This window comes from Triticum aestivum, chromosome 7A, assembly GCF_018294505.1.
Source record: "Triticum aestivum cultivar Chinese Spring chromosome 7A, IWGSC CS RefSeq v2.1, whole genome shotgun sequence".
Taxonomy (NCBI): domain Eukaryota; kingdom Viridiplantae; phylum Streptophyta; class Magnoliopsida; order Poales; family Poaceae; genus Triticum; species Triticum aestivum.
In genome coordinates this window covers 96,849,740-96,868,680 of record NC_057812.1, presented here as the reverse complement: position 1 = coordinate 96,868,680, position 18,941 = coordinate 96,849,740, and the positions used below count along the sequence as shown (strand labels likewise).

General features: G+C 47.2%; 2 protein-coding genes across 2 annotated transcripts; both read right to left on the bottom strand.

Moving 5' to 3' along the window:
* Window positions 1-1,556: 1,556 nt before the first annotated feature.
* On the bottom strand, window positions 1,557-5,005 carry LOC123153414 (exonuclease V, chloroplastic). Its single transcript, XM_044572549.1, has 7 exons — window positions 4,695-5,005; window positions 4,472-4,576; window positions 3,790-3,911; window positions 3,474-3,623; window positions 2,498-2,651; window positions 2,191-2,267; window positions 1,557-2,038 (listed from the first exon to the last, which is right to left on the bottom strand). The coding sequence occupies exons 1-7, from the start codon at window positions 4,944-4,946 to the stop codon at window positions 1,831-1,833; spliced, it is 1,068 nt and encodes a 355-aa protein (XP_044428484.1). The 5' UTR covers window positions 4,947-5,005; the 3' UTR covers window positions 1,557-1,830.
* A 1,726-nt stretch (window positions 5,006-6,731) lies between these two features.
* LOC123153108 (subtilisin-like protease SBT4.3) lies at window positions 6,732-16,152 on the bottom strand. Its single transcript, XM_044572390.1, has 10 exons — window positions 16,030-16,152; window positions 15,847-15,956; window positions 15,631-15,722; window positions 9,443-9,680; window positions 8,860-9,364; window positions 8,705-8,766; window positions 8,013-8,234; window positions 7,825-7,936; window positions 7,518-7,716; window positions 6,732-7,413 (listed from the first exon to the last, which is right to left on the bottom strand). Exons 1-10 carry the CDS (start codon window positions 16,150-16,152, stop codon window positions 6,866-6,868), a joined length of 2,211 nt encoding a protein of 736 aa, XP_044428325.1. The 3' UTR covers window positions 6,732-6,865.
* Window positions 16,153-18,941: the final 2,789 nt, after the last annotated feature.

The following is an 18,941-nucleotide window of genomic DNA, read 5'->3' as shown; positions in this document are numbered from 1 at the left end:
AAGAACATTTAAATAGCCCTCAAAAAGAACATCTAACTTACCAGAAAATGAGAAGAACATTTAAATTACTAGACATACAAGGAAATCTGCAGTACGCTAAACAATAGAAGAAGAACAGTCACATCGCAACCAGTAGACCTGCTCGAAAATCCAGGCATAATGGAGAGATTCAACCAGCAGCTAACAGTGCATACACACACCTAATCAAAAGCAGGGACTCCAGCCGTCCAGGGACCAGGGCGCGGCGTGGCAGCGTGGGAGTGCCGCCTGGGTGTGGTCAGTTCGCGCCGCCGGTCGACGGGGAGGCATGGTCATGGTGGGGAACGAGGGTGAAGGGCCGGAGGCGGACGCGCTGACTGACGGACAAGGCTGTGTTCTGAATCTGGCGATCTGCCGAGGCCAGAACGGTGACTACACCGAGTAAAAGAAACGTTCACTTCGGCCTACAGTACTCTGAATCACATGCACCCTATCCAAGAGTATTTTACACGTGAACAATCTAACCATAAATCAGATCTTGAGAAGGAACAGCAGACGTTGTTGATGTCATTCATTTATTTATAAATAGTATTATTACCAACCAGATGATGTGAATGTGAAAAAAAGGCTTACTTCGATCAATGGTACAGGCATCTCGTCGTTCCCGAGAGAACTCATGTTGATCTCTTGAACAAACTAGCAGCAGACCGTGCTCTTCGTGGAAGAAAGACAGTAAAACGAAGGTCATATGCTGGGGATTTTTTTTGCCAAAAGTTACAGGGTTTTTAAAACACAGCCGATCACATACCATAATAAGGCCTGAATTTTCTCTGCACTTAATTAAACTTCCATGTTTGCTAGTAAATAAAATGGAGAAAAATCTTGGAAATCATATATGGTAATAAATTATCCTATTTTCATTTAATATATTGTATGATCATTTAATATAATGATTTTATGCCGAGCTATCGAGCTAAAATCGAGCGAGCGAGTACTGGCTCAAGATCGGCTCGTTTCTCGATCGAGCTACATAAAATGTTCATACTCGGCTCGTTTCTTTTCGAGTCGATCTCGAGTCGAGCCAAAAGACGAGTCGATCTCGAGCGGCTCACGAGCCTCGAGCTTTTCTTGCAGCCCTACATGAGCCTGCGCCACTTCACCTGATGAGTGACATATATTTTCCAAAATATATTATGGCCATCTGATGTAAAAATATAGTAACAGAATACATATATGACCAAGCGCCAGAGTAGGTGGATAAAAGGGCCATTCGATTTCGGAAAAATAATGTTTGTTCAATTCCAGTCAGAAATATACTAAAAGTCATCACAATGATTAGCGATTAATGGTATGAGAGTGGAATGCAGATGGAAAACATAAAACTTGAAAAGACATGTAAATTTTACATTTTGACTTATATTTCTCATACATGAAAAAAGATAATAGGGTTCACACCTGATATAAATTAACAAATGATGACTGACCAAGACGAAGATATTACACATATTGTTAGAGAATTATTCAGTGCTATAGCCACGACACCACTTGAGATGGTTGGTGCCAAGCAACTCACTACATAAAAAAGACTCCAGGAGGTGAATTTCTTCATTGGGATACAAACAACATGAATGATATTCACTTGCCAATCAGCAAAATCCACGTTACAATGCTACAGATGGTGAAATTTTACTTCGGACTAAATTTTAGCTATGGAAAGAAGAAAAGAACAGATGAAGCCACTTCCAGTGTTATGGTTCATCAAATTGGTTGGTTCCTCAGCCTAATGTCAGAAAAAAAATTCCCTAAGCTCTACTGACCCAAAAGAGAGCCGTCCATTTGCAACCTTGAACGTCAACACCTTGAGGTGGAAGGCATCTTCGGGCAACTCGGCGCGAATTTGCAGAATTTACATTTCCACCCCTCCTCTTCAGTCACATATTTAGCTTCTCGTGCCCCCCGCCAGAAGTTAAGGGCTTCTTGGATTTGACCCTTGAACCACTGAGCGTCATAAGAAAACTTGTATTCTTCTAGCAGGGAATGATCTTCCTGCAGTTCATATCTGCAATATATAGGAAACGGAAGTAGGATATAAGTTTTTCATTTGCCGAGACATTCAAACAAACTGGCGGTATTAACAGTGAACCCCTTTTCAGATACTAGGTGTTCAGTAATCACTACAGGTCAGTAATGTTCAGGCTGCACCTTATTTACCTCAAGCTTAGCTGTTCTTGAGATCGTGACAGCGTATGACAGGTAATCTTATAGTATTTCATCACATCCCCGAAAGTCTGCATACAGAAACCTTTTCACAACTCAAGAAGACACTAGAACGTAAGTTCCACACACTGGCATGAATACCCACAGTGGCAGTCAAACAGCGACTCTAGCAACTACTTGTTGAATGCAGTATATACTAAGAAAATGAGATGAAATTATTTTCCAAAAAAAAGGTTATTCATATCTCTATAAAATGTTTGAACAGCAGCAGAAATGAAAGTTTAAAGTTGAGACACAGAACCTGTGCATTGAAACCAATTGAGCTAATGTACCGCTTGACATCATCTGATAACAAGAAGTCGGGGTTCAAGTCAAAATAGCTGAAGAAATTCTCTGCTGGGAATTTCTCAGAAATCAAACTGTCCCACAGGTACTTATAACACATCAGCTGAAGCCTGTGACAAATATTACCATATATCATACAACTTTCGCAGCTATTAGCTTGCTATCATCATAGTGCATGAGAAATAAAACAAGTTGTACGAAGCTCAACATCATAATAAATCTGGAATGTTTCCAAACACTAATGCTCACCAATTTCAGCAATAGTTTTGTATTAGTAGCATAAGATGCATCTTTTAAACAGAATGCATGTGGGACAAATTATCCTAATGACTGCACTTTCTTAATACAGCTAGTTCAGATGGAGTTCAGATGAAATTTAAGTATCATTCCACTATATAACTGAAAGATAAATCCTGACGTAGGAAGGAGATACCATAACTTGATACAACTAGTTCAGATGGAGTTCAGATGAAATTTAAGTATCATTCCACTATATAACTGAAAGATAAATCCTGGAGTAGGAAGGAGATACCATAACTTGATCCTTAGGTAGCTCCACATATCTAGGTACTCCCTCCGTCCAAAAAAGCTTGTCCCAAGCTTGTCTCTCAAATGGATGTATCTAGCACCAAGTTAGTGCTAGATACATCTATTTGAGGGACATGCTTTTCTAGACGGAGGAAGTAGTAGTTAAATTTGCTTCGAAAATTCTGAAGTTCTGTCTTGCAGAAAATCAACGTTTTTCCTATCTAAAAAGGGTTACGATTAACCAATAGGCACTCTCAACAGACCAATGGAGCATAACCCAACATCACACAATTTCAGAGCAAGGCAGAAGTTCACTTGCTTGTTACGTGCCAATGCCACAGCATGTGATGATTTGCCAGCCTCCCCATTTTTAATGGTTAGTAAAGCAATGATAAAGGGAAAACCTTCCATTTCTTTTTTGTGCTTCCGAGGGAATTGTTGCTTTGAAACGTGTCTTTGTATCCACCAGAATTGGATGAAAGGAAATTCCATCCACAGGCATTCGGAGTTCATCAATAATTCCTACCATCCATGAACCTTCAACAACCCCAATCCTGCAGGGACAGTGGGACATAATTTACAACAAAATTAACAAGAAAGATTGCTCTCACAGCTTAAAAAGCTTCACTCTATCCATTCCAGACTTCCTCCCAGAAACCAATATTACACAAGCATTTTCACTGATACAGAGCTGCAAGTTTAAAGCATATTATCACATACACTGGAAGTTCCCGTGTCATGCCGTTGAACAATAATTGGTTTGATCCAACGATAAAGTTCATGAATTTGACTGCCCACGATTCTTCTGCAGATCTAATGGCAATATCGACTCTCTCAATAACCTGTTCCAAAATGAAATAAATGAGTCCATTTCTTTTTTTCGTCTTTTGAAGATTTAAATCGATTTCATTCTCCAACCTCCCCTTGAGATATTACTAATATTTTATGCAAGCTTTGATTAGGATATGCATACAATTAGGATATGACTAGCAGTGTGCAGTGGTGATGACTTATGCCATCACATATCAAGTTTTGTAAGAAGCCAAGAAACACATTAGGTGATTCAGTATCCACGAGTCATGTTATCTATCATGAAGAATATCCTAAAGATGTGGAAGATTCTAAGGACAAGTCGAGCAGAACTCAATGCTCAATGACAAGATCCAATCAGTCTTATTCTAGAACCTGGAGTGATTTGTTAATAAAATCCCTGCATTCTTAAACTGAAGTGGTTTGTCAGTAAAAACACTGTATTCTAATGTCATGCTGAAAACACATAGAGATACTGCACTGCTACCCATGGAAACTGGCATTATCATTCCGTGTTGGGTTTCATTCTAGTAGTTTCCAAGACAGGAACCATCTCTTGAAATGACAGAAAAAAAAAAACAGCAGAGCTGACCTCTTGCTCGAGCTGGGCGTGGCGGTCAGAGCCGGCCTTCATGGCCTCGGTCCTCTCCGGCTTGCCGTGCTCCAGCACGAACTCCATCTGCTTATCGCACCACTCCTGACACACAAGAACAAGCCCACGAAATGAATGAGGGGAGGGGGGTCACTCAATGGGTACACATCAGACACGAACGGCGACACGGCACATTTGCGGCGAAGAGTCGAGGGAGGCTCACCGTGGCGGCGATGTCGGTGACGGCGAGGGCACGGCCCTCCCGGAACCGGGACAGCAGCGACCTCCGCGGCGGCGGCGGCGCGGAGTCCTCGATGTCGCCGGCGGGCGGGAAGGCCGCGCAGGAGAGCGTGGCGGCGCCGCGGACGGTGGCGGCGGAGAGGAGGGGCCGCGCTGCGGCGGCGGCGGCGAGCGCGGCCTCAATGATGGCCATCTCCTCGTCGCTGACGATCTCCACCTCGAGCTCAGGGCGCATTGCGGCCCGAAGGAAGGAAGGGAAGAGAGGCCGGATGCGGAGCGCGGGTTTCTGGTCCGCTCACACGCGACTGGGCTTACTGACAGAGTGTCCCTACAACACCGTGTGGGGACACCCTGTCAGAATGCCGAGCTAGATCAAACGCTTCACTTAACTAGATTACGTGCCGCAAAGTTGCAAAATACTCTCTTCGTCCGGAAATACTTATCATTAAAATGAATAAAGAGAATGTATTTAGATGTATAGTATTTTTGGATGAAGAGAGTATTTGTCTTTTTAGAGATTTCAACAAGTGACTACATACAGAGTAAATGAGTGAATCTACACTCTAAAATATGTCTATATACATTCGTATGTAGTAGTTCATTTGAAATCTCTCAAAAAACAAATATTTAGAAACGAAGAGAGTAAATAAATACTTCCTCCGCCCCATAATAGGGTCGAAAAATGTCTTATGTTATGGGACGGGAGAAGTACATGTTGTTGTTTTGGAAGCAAATAACAGAGCATCTACAGCCGAAACACTTATATTGCCCCCATGCGTTTGCTCGGGAAATGGCGACCTAGCCACACACACTCCTCATATCTATCCTTATACGTCCAGACTAACCGGCACCCCCTTATATGTAGCCTATATCTGGCGGACATTAGAAGGTCCGAACACGATCGAACATGTCTACCACGTCAGATACAGTCCAAACTGACCCACCCCAACCCTACAAATATCCCCATGCTATCTACATCCAGACTAGACTCTAGCCACATGCCAGTACACTCCACTTCAAGTCTGTGCCGCTTTGCCCTCTCCCAGCTCCTCTCTTACGATCTATGGCCTCCTTCAGCATGGCGGACAACGGATCCGACTCTGAGATGTCCGACTCCAACAACTAGGACCTCGTCCCATGCGGGGACGAAGAGAAGCAGCAAAGGAGGATGACACGCGCCCTTGCAAAGAAGCAAAACCAAGAGGTGTGTGCCATGGCTGGACCCCCCCCCCCCCTTCCCCCACACACACAAAAAAAAGGAGGAAAAGGAGGAGGACGGTGATGGATCGAACAACTCCGGTAGTGAGCAGATTCGGCTCGATCCATTTTGCGTCTTCGACCATTACTTCCGCGACAAAGACGATGTCAAGAGCAAAGGGCAGCCGTGGGTGAACTCCATAGCTCTAGTATTCAGAACATATCAATTTTTGATACTCCGACGGCATGTATGATGAAGTGGGAAAATGTCAATTTTATGTAGTTCGATGGTATGTATGATGAAGTAGTTGTATGCCATATGTGTGATTGAAATATATCACGTAGGTTTATTTTACGTTGCGTGACACTGTATAGATTTGAGGCTAAAAAGGAACCTTGTTGTGGACGTGAGTATTTAAAGGGTGACGGGACACTATCCACAAACGCGTCTGGAAGTGTCCGCGGATGTTTAGAAGGACGGATTAGCTAGGTCTGGCAGTAGATGCTCTTCCATATGTTTACATAGACATGTAAGTCACTGAAACATGAAAATGGAAATGATTTATGTCGCCTCGCAGAGGTTACATGGTTGAATAACCCTTTCCTGTTTTTGTATCCGTGGACGTGTCCGTAGACGGATAACGAGTCTAATTTATTTCGGGAGACGACGATGAAGATCCACATCCAAAATACCCTCACAAATCTCAAATGCACAAACGGTGGATGTTTTATCGTTAAATACTGGCACTGGTAGATTTACCACTTTCACCCAAACACACGAGAGCATAGATAGTGTAATGACAATTACATTGACCCCGTGAGAAATATATGAGACCAGTCCATTGCTTGTGCAGGAACTGAATCTGAATTATTCTTAAGCCCACATGTATTTGTACTGAAGCTAAATTTATCCAAAGAAATGAATTATTCCTTTCACTCTGCGACCCAAATATCCAATTAAACATCCACAGTATGGACAATCACCGGACTTCTCACATGGCGATCCCCGTCTGACCACACGACGGCCGCCGACACGAACTCGTCCGCCCCACCCAACACGCCGGAGACCGTCACGGTGAACGACAGCCTCTGACGGAGCTGGCTGAACACCAGTCTCCTCGGCGAAACTGCGACGCGGACGAGCTCAGGCCGCGAGCTGACGACCTTGGCAACGTACACCGACCCGGGCACGCCGACGTTGGTGACGGTGCGCGGGAAGTGCGAGCTGAAGTTCTTCCCCGGAGCGGCGCGGACCGCCATGGTCGGGTAGTTGAGGTCGGCCGCGGACCCTCTCCGGCCGCCGCGGCAGGGCTCGGCGCCGTCGGAGTCGGTGACGAGCCGGAGCTGCGTGGAGTTGTACCCCTGGGCGCACAGCATGCGCACGTAGTCGCCCTCCCGCGCGTCGTACACGAGGCCCGGGTCCCGCGCCCGCACCGGGTTGAGCTGCCCCGCGCCGTAGGTGAGCTCGCCGCCGCCGCGGTTGCGTGACGTGTTCATCGGAGTCGCTGCACCCAAACGCCGCCGTCGCACAAGTGATTATGATGCGGATGGAGTCATGGAGACCATGAGAGAGCGGGTTAAGTAAATAACTAGTTAAGAACAAGATTACCTGTGGTGATGAGAGCCGACATGATCATCGCCGGCGACCAGTCGGGGTGGAAGGACTTGACGTAGGCCGCGGCGCCGGTCGCGTGCGGGCACGCCATGGACGTTCCCGAGTCGATGCTGTACGCCACGCTCCTCCCGGACACCGGCGACAGCGGTGACCACGCCGCCAGGATGTCGATCCCCGGCGCGGACAGGTCAGGCTGCAGTGCAACGACCATACAAATGCATGAGCCCCAGATCTGGCCATCCTTCTCAACTGTAATTAATCCGTTTATTTACTGTGCATGCATGACTGATGATCTGACAACCTTCAAGATCGAAGGGGTGATCATGTTTGGGCCTGGAGAAGAGAAACTGGCCACGATGGGGGCCTGAGAATCGAAGGCCGACTCGCTGGCGAGGATGGTGCCCACAGGATTTCTGAAGAACACAGCATGAGATCTCACCATTTCAGCCCTGCAAAATGCATTTCTGTCTTCTGGGCTGACGAACATACCGTGTTCTGTTGAAGTAGGCCATGATTCTAGTGAACTGGTGCTGGGAAACCATGACGGCGGGGAGGGGCAGCGAAAACGCGATGTCGGGCCGGTCGGTGACGATGACCGCGCCGGCAGCGCCTACGGTTGCCGGCCCGCTGCCGTTGCCAGAAAAGGCGCAGAGCAGGATCTTCCCCTTGTATAACCGTCCGGCCACGGCCAGTGATTCTGCTTCACAAGAACTGCATCACGGACGAAATGTTAAACCAGTATAATATAGTACAAAACTACAAATAAATCCGATAATTGTACAAATGATAAGAGTGTTTCTGTAGCTAAGGAGTAAATTGCCGAAAACCAGTCGTTTGAAGGTTAGGTTCATGAAAAACACTATGTTACATTTTTGTTGCAGAAAACACCATGTCTTTAGTAATGATTTTGAAAAACCACTGATCAGCGGATCAATCTCTGTTAAGTTAGTTTATGACAGATGGGACCCATTTTTTTGTTGGGACGGCTGACAGTGCAATGTAGGCAAAAACCGAGTCCAACCTATCATAAACCAACTTAACAATCCGATCCGCAGATCAGTGATTTTTCCTAAACCATTACTTATGTTTTCTGTAACAAAAATGTAATGTAGTGTTTTTCACAAATCTAGCCTTCAAACTGGTAGTTTTCTGCAATTTTCTCGTAGCTAAGGCTGTATTACCCATTAATTGGAAGAACAAATGGAGCATCCTTCAGCTCGGGGAAGTTGTTTATGGAGGCTCCCTGTGTCACAAGAAGATATGGTAATAAGTCCACCTCGCGCAAGATGATTTCTGAATTTCAGTGGATAGATCAGCTGCTGTACCTCTCACTTACCACGATGGTCTTGCCGTTTCCGAGCACCAGCCTGTCGACGAGCCGGCGGTCGGTGCTGCTGGCGGCGACGGACAGAATCCACGGCGCGACGTTGGTGACACGCCCGTTCTCCAACCCGGAGTTCCCCGCCGCGGCCGACGTGAGCACCCCGCCCTTCATGGCGTGGAACGAGCCGATCGCAGCCGCGTCCTCGAAGTACTGGGCCGGCAGGACGTCCCCGATGGAGAAGGAGATCAGGTCGACGCCGTCGGCCACGGCGTCGTCGAACGCCGCCAGCATGTCCGCGTCGCTGCAGCCGTCGTCCGAGCAAACCTTGTAGATGGCGAGCCTGGCGCCCGGCACGGCGCCCCGGGCCGTGCCCGCGGCCAGGCCGCCGAGGCTGACGTTCCCCACCGCCCGGCCGGCCACCGTCGACGCCGTGTGGGTGCCGTGGCCGTGGGTGTCCACCGGCGACAGCGTGGCGGTGGACGATCCGTGGTTGTACGCGCGAGCGCCGATGATCTTGCTGCGACACGTCGACGGCACACGGTCAACTAGGAGCTAGCACGCCGGCGTGCATGGCATGCAAGAAGAAACGGCGTACTTGTTGCAGGTGAAGTTAAGGCAGGCGCCCTTCCATCTGCTGGGCGGCGGCCCGAAGCCCTCGTCGGAGAAGGAGGGGGAGTCCGGCCACACGCCGGTGTCGAGCATGCCGATGATGACGTCTCCCTCGAGCTCCAGGCTTCGCTTTGCTGCCTTAGGGAAGCCTAGGAAGTCCCATGATCGTGTCGTGAGAAGCTGGTGCGTCCTGCTTGGAAAGATTGACACGACACCCTCCATGCCTAGCAGGTAAAAGCCATGGAGTGCATTCAGCAGCAACATAAGCTTAGCCCTTAATTACTTTCGGACATACGCCTAATTAACATCATAGTGTGCGCGTCATCATTGAGGTTGTACAATGCAGTATTCATCTTACTCTCTCCTTCCGCAAACACATGCATTAAAATCTGATTCTGAAATTGAAACCTCCATAGCTTTTGCATAGGAAGTCCATTTTTTTAATCCGATTAAACATTTGGGTTCCTGGTGACGATAGTTGAACATCTTTTGTTTGATAAATAACAATTTTTGAAGCTTGACAAAACTTGGTTAAACATGGTAAACAGTGGCGCTTGTTGTGGTTTTTCTATGTATCCAAAAAGTTTGTAGATAACACTAGATTCTATCTAGTTTCTTCAACTGTTTTACTATCACTAGTAGAAAACAGGGCTTTGGTCACAGCTTAATATACACATTAGTTCCGGTTGCAATGCGAATCGGGACTAATGTGAGCATTAGTCCCGGTTCGAGCGGCCAAAGGCATTAGTCCCGGTTCAAATGAGACCTTTAGTTCCGGCTTCGTGTCTCAAACCGGGACTAAAGATTAGACCTTTAGTCCTTTAGTCCCGGTTTGACAAACGAATCGGGACTAAAGGGTGCGATGCCCATTTGTTCCGGTTCGTGTCTCGAACCGGGACTAAAGGGGTTCATGTCTCAAATTCTACCCCCCCCCCACCCCCGTGTATCGCCATTTCAGTTTTTAAAAAAATGATAGAAACTTAAAAGAAATAAAATCCTTCGAGACGTAGTTATATTACTGCATCTACTAGTTAGGAAAATTAAAAAAATTTAAATTTGGACATGTCTTTGCAAAAAAAGTTATAAAAAAGTAAAACGGCTATAACTTTTGCATACGATGTCGGAAAAACGTATAATATATCAAAATGTTCAGTAAGAAAATCCGCATCCGATTTTGACCGTCATAAGCCGTTTTGCAAATTTTTAGAATCCTCAAATTCTAAAAAGAAAAAAAGTTATGCTCAAATTTCAGTTTTTTTGAATTTTGGTTAAATCTGGTCAAACTACTTATTCAAGAAGTATTAGTGTTACTAAATAATTATTTCAGATTTTTTTTTTTGAATTTTGGTCAAGTCTGGTCAAACTACGGTCAAACAATGGTCAAACTACTTTTTCAAGAAATATTAGTGTTACTAAATAATTATTGTTTTTTAAAATAATAGTTTCAAACTCAAACAGTGAAACATGTGACTTCATGCTCAAGCTAAACTCCTGAGGGTTAATAGGATTGACATCTTTTACGAAAAAGGGTTTCCCTCCCGCTTTATATTATAAAGCACGAACCACAACAACAAAGCATCCAATACAAACGCACACCACACACCCAAGGCAAGATACATGAATGCCGGGCACCGACACACAACCACAACAACTACAAAGCACCTAAAAGATGAGCAAAACGAAACCGCTAAGAGCCGGAGAACACCACCACGAGGAGCGATCGGCCGGGAGGATGTGTAACGGACATGCCGGACCGAGGACTCCAAGACGGTGCCTCCAGGAAGGGTACGGCCATGAACGTCGCCACCGCCCGATCCGAGGATCGAGTTTTCACCCGGAGTAAGATGGAAGGGGAAGAAGCACCACGACGGAGCCTGCAAGGAGGACACGACGTCCACGGACGCCGTCACCGTCGACCAGACACACTGGGTAGGTGATGAGCCCCGGTGCTTCAACACTTCCGCCGCCCCGGTCTGACAACACCCGCAGCCACGCCGCCCAAGCGGCCATGGTTGCCTGCCCGCATCCGAGCCGCGCAGCCCGCCCATGACCAATGCACGACTCCCGCCGCCAGGGCCGCCGCCCCGCCATGAGACCACCCTGAAGCCACCAAAGGCCACGACTTTGCCCGGATCCACGACCCCAACCACCTCCAGAACCGCCGCCGGCCAAGCTGCCTCGAGGAGGGCCGCAACCACATCGACCGGGGGAAGGGGAAGGTGGAGAAGTGGCCCATGGCCACGACCGACACCCATGTCGGCTCCAACTTCCCCCCGAAACCGAGTTCCGCCCCCGTTTCGAAGGGCCAGAGCATCAGGAGGCATCGGCTATCGCGAGAAGCCGGAGAGGGAGGGTTGCGGAGCCGTCTCCGCCGCCACCTGAAGACGCCACCGGGGGATCCACCGAGCCGAGCGCCGCCACCCAGCCGCGAGGGTCCGACTGGGTGGGGGCAGCCCACCACCACCGCTGCCGCGCCGCCCCCTCACCAGAACACCACGGCGAAGCGCTGCCGGGGGCACCGCCGCCGACGCCACCACCACCATGCCGCCCGCCGCCCGTCGAACGCCACCATCGCCGGCCTGCTTCGGGGCACCGCCGTGCCCGGCATCGAGCACCACGCCCAGCCACTAGATCTGGCCCGCGCCAAACCCTGCGAGCGGGGGACGAAGGAGCCTCTCCCCCCCCCCTCCCCCGCTGCCGGTGATGGCCGAGCTTCGCCCGGCCGCGCCCCTTGGCGACGGCGAAGGCAGAGGATGGAGGAGGAGGGGGTGCGGCGGCCGGGATCGGGAACCCTCCCCGACGCCTCGCGGGTGGCGGCGGGGGAGGGAGGGGAGGGAGCAATGGTAGAATAGGATTGACATCTTACTATTGTTAGGAAAACAACAAGTGTAGACATGGAAACGAGAGGGAATAGAACCCAGAAGTTAAGCGTGCTCAGGCTGGAGTAGTGAGAGGATGGATGACCGACCGGGAAGTTAGATGATTTGAAATGATGAGAGGTGATTAGAGATTAAATTGTAAAATAATTTAGAAATTTGAAAATCAGGAATTTAAAAAAAAATCCGTAAAATTTCCTTTAGTCTCGGTTGGTGTTACCAACCGGGATTAAATGTGGAGCTCCAGACAGTGGCCACGTGGAGAGCCTTGTTACGAACCGGGACTAAAGGCCCTTTGAAAGTAGGACAAATGGGCCTTTTTCTACTAATGTATGTTCCAACATAATTTTGTACGCTTTAGACTTGTTTGTAAATTTACGTACTGTGACTTCTTTTAACCAAGATTCATTACGTGCAAATTGTACAAGATGTTCCATGATGTGCCATAGTGTTCCATAACGTTTCAATCACTAGTTTTACATTGGGTACCTTGGTGTATCATATTGTTACATTGTGTGCCAATGGGCATCAAGCTGATGCATATGGAACTTGGTAAAACTTGGCAGAAATTGAATATGACGAATTTGTAAGTATCCTTTGTTCTTATCAAGTTTTATTAGTTTTTTGTGTTCTAGAATGCATTACTTTGTTTTACCGTGTTTCATCATGTTTGGGAATTCAAATTTTAAAACCTATCAAATATATTCAAGAGTGATCTTGTTTCAAAGTCGTCATTGCAAGGAGCACAGATATGCAAATGAAACATAAATTAGACTTTCAGTTCAAAAGATATAATAGATTCACAATTGGAAATCAAATGAAAAAGTACGGGAGAGTGGAACTAGCATGATGAGATGGGCGGAGCATGCAATCTCTGGCAAAAACACGCATGCATGGGATGAAGGCGGTTGATGGGATGATAAATCACAAAGTGGCATTTCTACCGGTAATGACCAATACTAAACATACTTGGGAGGCAAGCACGCATGCACAGGAATCTCCAACAGGATCGATGGCACGGGATATCCTGTCAATGGTAGAATTGCTTTTCCCGAAAATTGGAGCGGCCTATTTGAACTCAACCGCATTTTTAGTGTGCCAATGGTTGTACCTGTGAACCATTATATCAAGACCCAATGGAAGTAAAGAAATTTGGAGAAACCCTAAAGGAGCTGATTTACCGTTCTATCAAAGGTTTTTATCCAAGGTCATTAAATGGCTTAACTTTGCTGTCCTCGCCTTCATTCCCAAGGCCCATATGCCGCGAAAACATTAGCCAATTTCTGCCAGTCATTTTTATTAATGTTGGCTTTAAATTCCTTTCCAATGGATATGTGATCCGCCTTTCTCTAGTAGCTCATTAACCATTTGTACAACTTAGACTGTGCAGGGCTGTAATATTTTGGGCACAGTTCTTATTCTCCCGGTGATCGTTGCACAACCTTTTCTCTTGAGGGAGCAAGATGATCATCCTAAAATTAGTTTCTAAAAATCATATGACAAAGTTCACTAGTCTTTCCTGAGAGTGTTCTTCCTAGGAAGGATTTTGATCAAGGCTAGGTCCATAGAATTATGCAACTTATTTATGGGGAACAAACTACAATGTCTATTGATGGAAGTCGATCCTTTTTCATGTAATGTTCATGGCCTTTGTTAGGGACACCCATCTCTCTTTTCTCTTGGCAATGTGATAACAAGGCAAAACCTTATTGCAGAGTTGCCACAACAACTAACTACCGGAACTGACCTTATTATGTGGCCTGGTTTGTCTACGACAACTTATACCACCAAGTCCATGTATGCTCATGTTTGTCAAGACCGCTTGATCACTTTTCAAAGCTGTTTAGAGGACACATATACCTCTTAGAAATCAAGATTTTCCTATGGCAACAGATTTGGTGACGCTAAGCTTGACATCTGGCGAACATGTGAATGCTAATGTTGTGTGCTCTTTTTGCTGGGCAATGAACATATTGATCATATTTTGTGTTGTAGGTCCTAGCCCAATCCATGTAAGTTTGAGTGCGGCCATGGTTGAACGAACCCACAGACATTCCCCAATTCTTAGCCCTTATTTCTAATATGACTAGACAAAGGGAACACATAGTTTAGATTGCTTTTAGTGCCCACACCTAGGTTCTTTGGACTACTAGGAAGAAATTTACTATTGAAGCTCTGTTCCCTAACCATCTGGTTGTCTTTCTTTTCAAAATGGATGCCTTGCTTCAGCAGTGGAATCCACTTAGCGTTGCTAGAGACCATGATGCATTCACTGGCATGGCCATCAAGATTGAATAATTGCTTGTTGTTCTTCGACCTACAACAGCGCCCATACATGCCCCTAGAAGCAAGGCATGTTTTGTTGGGTCATGTTGTTATTCCTATCTTGGATCTACTTAACCTATTTGCTTTTAGGTTCCTTGTGATCTTGCTATGTTTAGTTGTGCTCTGCCATTGTGGTTTGACAATATAAAGTCGGGCAATGCCTTTTTTGTATAGAAAACAAAGACTAATCTAATGAAGCTATGGCAAGTTTCATTGGGTTCACCTTGACGAAGAGCTTTTGTAGCAGCTCGGTCCTGCTAGCATCGGTACGTCGACTAGCTTCCTCTACTTGCTCCCTATTTCTCCTAATCCCTCCTCCATGGCCTATAAAATCTCTCTTTTCACCACCTATCATGTCAACCTCTATGTCTATCTAGTGGCTCCCCCACTTCCGGATTCACCTTATGCTCCCTTGGATGAATTCTAGATATGTCTAATTCGGAAGAATTTCGGACGTGTCAAGATTCACCTTATGTCTATCTATTGCCAACCTGTAAGAGCTATCTCCCTCAGGTTGAGTTTTTCAATTATAGTACTACCTTCGTCTAGGTGGATAAGTCATTCGCATAGTTCTAGGTCATCGATTTGAAGAACTAAATATGTGTTATATGTCATGAAAAGTATATCACTATATTTTTACACGCATGTAGTTTGTAAATATATATTTTTTGTCACATATAGTACATATTTAGATAGTTAAATCGTCGACCTAGAACTACGCGAATGACTTATTCACCGAGACGGAGGGAGTATTAAACATGAATTGCCACCCGCAAAAAAAAACATGAATGACCATCCGCCATCAAAGTTATCGTTATTCTTTTCTTCCCGCCTACGAATAATGCTAAAATCCCCCATACCAAAATAGGCAAAGTCTTGTCTCCACAAATGCGGACTAATTCTGCAAAGAGAGACATAAGGTGGTGAAATTCTTCTGAATTAGATGCCATAGTGACTTGGTGAGCGTACGTACTAGAGAGCTTTTCTTTCTCCTCTTTTGTGAGTCTTGCTGCAAATCCATTCAGGGTCCTCTGGTAGCTGTAGATGATCCTCTCGTGAGCGGAGCTGCAATCCATATGCACAGAACACAAACTCGGTTTACTTCCTTTTGTGTCATTGGTGTAGTTGAGAAATGGGTTTTGTGACGTGTAAGTTGACCAAGAGTTTGGAAATAAGGATTTATCCTGACCTGTGATCTAGGTCGAGGGCCCGGCTCAGAAGCTCGCGGTGGGCAACGGAGAAGCCGCCGGCCGTCTTCTCCTCCCCTGCCGGTGGATGCCCCATGTACACGATGTATACCTGCACACGCACCACATAATTCCATGTTCTTACGTGTGATTTGCCTGAAGAAAACTAATGCGCGTGATCCGACCTGTCTCTCGTCGTCGTCGCCCCCATCGCCGTTGCCGCTAACGTGATCGGTAGCATGCAGGCCGGTCACCAGGAGGAAGAGGACGGCAACGATGGCAGCCTTGATCGCGGCAGCGCCGGCCATCGTACGCGTGTGCGTTTGGCGCCGTACTTTGGATAGCGCCGGGAGCGTAGTATTTGTATAGCGCGTAGGCATGGCAGCTTCGGATTCGTCGACGGCAAGCGCTTGCCGTCGAGGCGGATTATGCTGCTACGTGGTCAGTGATCACCGTATAGTCTCGCTTGCACCGGAGGGTTTCTTGGTGTCTTCTGGCGAATAAACGCTAAGACGGTAAGTTGGTCCTTGGTGCGTACGCCCGGATGTTGTACCAGACCATGAGGTTAAATTTGCGGTGTCTTGTTGCCGAGCGGCATATTATCTATATCTATATAGCAATATAAAGAGACCTAAAGGGTAGATTCAATTAATCTCGGTCATTAAATCATGTCAATCCAACGATTTAGACTGTTTCAATGTCGAGCGCTAAATAAGTTTAGCGTGCAGTTAGTTTCATATCAAATATAATGCTAAACATATAATAATACGTAAATAATGTCCTACTTAATATTCGCATGCACTTGATATACTTTCAAATTAACGTGCATTGCATCTACACATTAACTGGTTTTAATAAACGAATGAAACGTTTTTAGGATAGAAATGGATCAGGCCCGAAAGAAGCAGAGAAGAACAGACAATAAACTGAAATCCCAGCCCTTGTTCTTACCAAAAATGGTATCTACTCTGTTAAGTCAAATTATAGGTTCCTGGTTGAAAACAGGGTTAAATATCCACATTGTTGGAGAAGGACACGGCGGTAGACCAGCCGACTTGGAGTATAGCCCAAGCAATACATGTTGTACCCTAATTGTAACTCATATGTTGTATATATATATATATGGAGGCTGGGGCGTGCGGTTTAGCACCCCAGATCATTGTTTACATGGTATCAGACACCGGGCCACGATCTTCCTAAACCCTAGCCTCCCCGATCCAACTCTCGATCCCTTCCCATGGCTTCAGCCGCCGAACTCCAGAAACTCGAAGCCGAGCTCAAGGAACGCGAGTCCCTTCTCCGAACTCGCCAAGAAGAGCTTGACCGGCGCCTCGCCGAGTCAGGCAAAGCCCCAGCCACCACCCCAAACCCCTCCTCATATGTCGCTTCCCTCAAACCTAATGTCGCCATAACCCTAGACCTCCATGAATCCAACTACATCAAGTGGTGCGAGCTGGTTCTCGTTGCCCTCGGTCGCTATGGCCTCACCCACCATGTCACCGGCGACGGCGCGGCCACACCATCCGACACTTCGCCCACCTCTGATTGGGCACGTGACGACTTCACTGTCCTTTCATGGATCTACGGCTCGATCTCCCCCGAGCTCTTCGGCATCATCATGGCACCTGGGTCTACGGCGCAGTAGATCTGGGACTCCATCGCCAACCTCTTCCACGACAACAAGAAAAGCCGTGCCCTTGCTCTGGATGCGGAATTTCGCAACACACCTCAAAGTGACATGTCCGTCCACGACTACTGCGCCAAGCTCAAGTCTCTCGCCGACGCTCTGGGCGACGTTGGTGAGACAGTTTCCGACGAGACGCTTGTCCTGACGGTGCTTCGCGGCCTCAATGAGCAATACAACCATCTTCGCTCCTTCCTGCCATATCATGTCCCATTCCCCTCCTTCCTGCAGACTCGTTCAACACTCGTTCTTGAGGAAACCCAGAAGAAGACCGACGCGAAGCATGCGTCCACCACGGCGCTCTGGGCCAGTGGCAATAGCATCCTCCCTCATGGCGGCACATCGGCATCACCACCTCCACCGCCCGCTGACCGTGGCTCCAACTCCAACACCGCCACCATGCCCTCCTTCAACACTGGCCGTGGTGTTGGCTACGGCGGCTGTCGTGGACGCGGCGGTGGCCGTGGTCGAGGACGCGACAACAACAATCCCTGGATGTTCAATCCTTGGACTGGTCTCCCAACTCGGGCCGGCCAACAGCAGCAGCAGTCCTCACCACCACCATGGCAGCCACGTTGGCACGCTCCTGGTGTCCTGGGTCCCTGTCCTGGCGCTACCCCCTTCCACGCATACACGGCATATGGGCACCCGCAGCTTCCTCCTGGCGCCTCATCTCACATGGCACCCCCCAGCTCCATTGGCACACCTCGTCAGCATCTGGACCATGCTTTGCTAACTGCTCTCCAGAACCTGTAGCTCCACGGAAATCAAGAATGGGTCATGGACACTGGCGCCTCATCTCACATGGCATCCGACTATGGTACACTCTCCTCCATTACTCCCACTTCCTCACATAAAATAACAGTCGGCAACGGTGCATCTCTCCCTACTACTCACATCGGTTCATCCATCCTTTTCTCCTCCTCCTCTAACCCCTTTTATCTTTATAATATTCTCGTTGTTCCCCGCATTATCAAAAATCGTATATTTGTTCGTCAATTCACCATGGATAACCTTTGTTCTATCGAGTTTGATCCATTCGGTTTTTCTGTGAAGGATCTCCTCACCAAGACCGTACTTCTTCGATGCAATAGCTCTGGCGCCCTCTACACACTCTGCAGTCCACCCAAAGCTCAAGCCCTCCTCGCTGTCACCACCATCGACCTTTGGCATCACCGTCTTGGACATCCTGGCCATCATACCATGTCCCGTCTTCAGCAACGTCAAAACATACCACCCAATAAATCGTCGTCAACACTTTGCCATGCTTGTCAATTAGGCCGTCATGTAGATTACCATTTTACTCTTCGATGTCATCTAGTATTAAACCTTTTCAACTATTACACTGTGATTTATGGACATCTTCGATTCCTAGTCCTTCGGGTTTGTGCTACTATCTTATTATTGTTGATG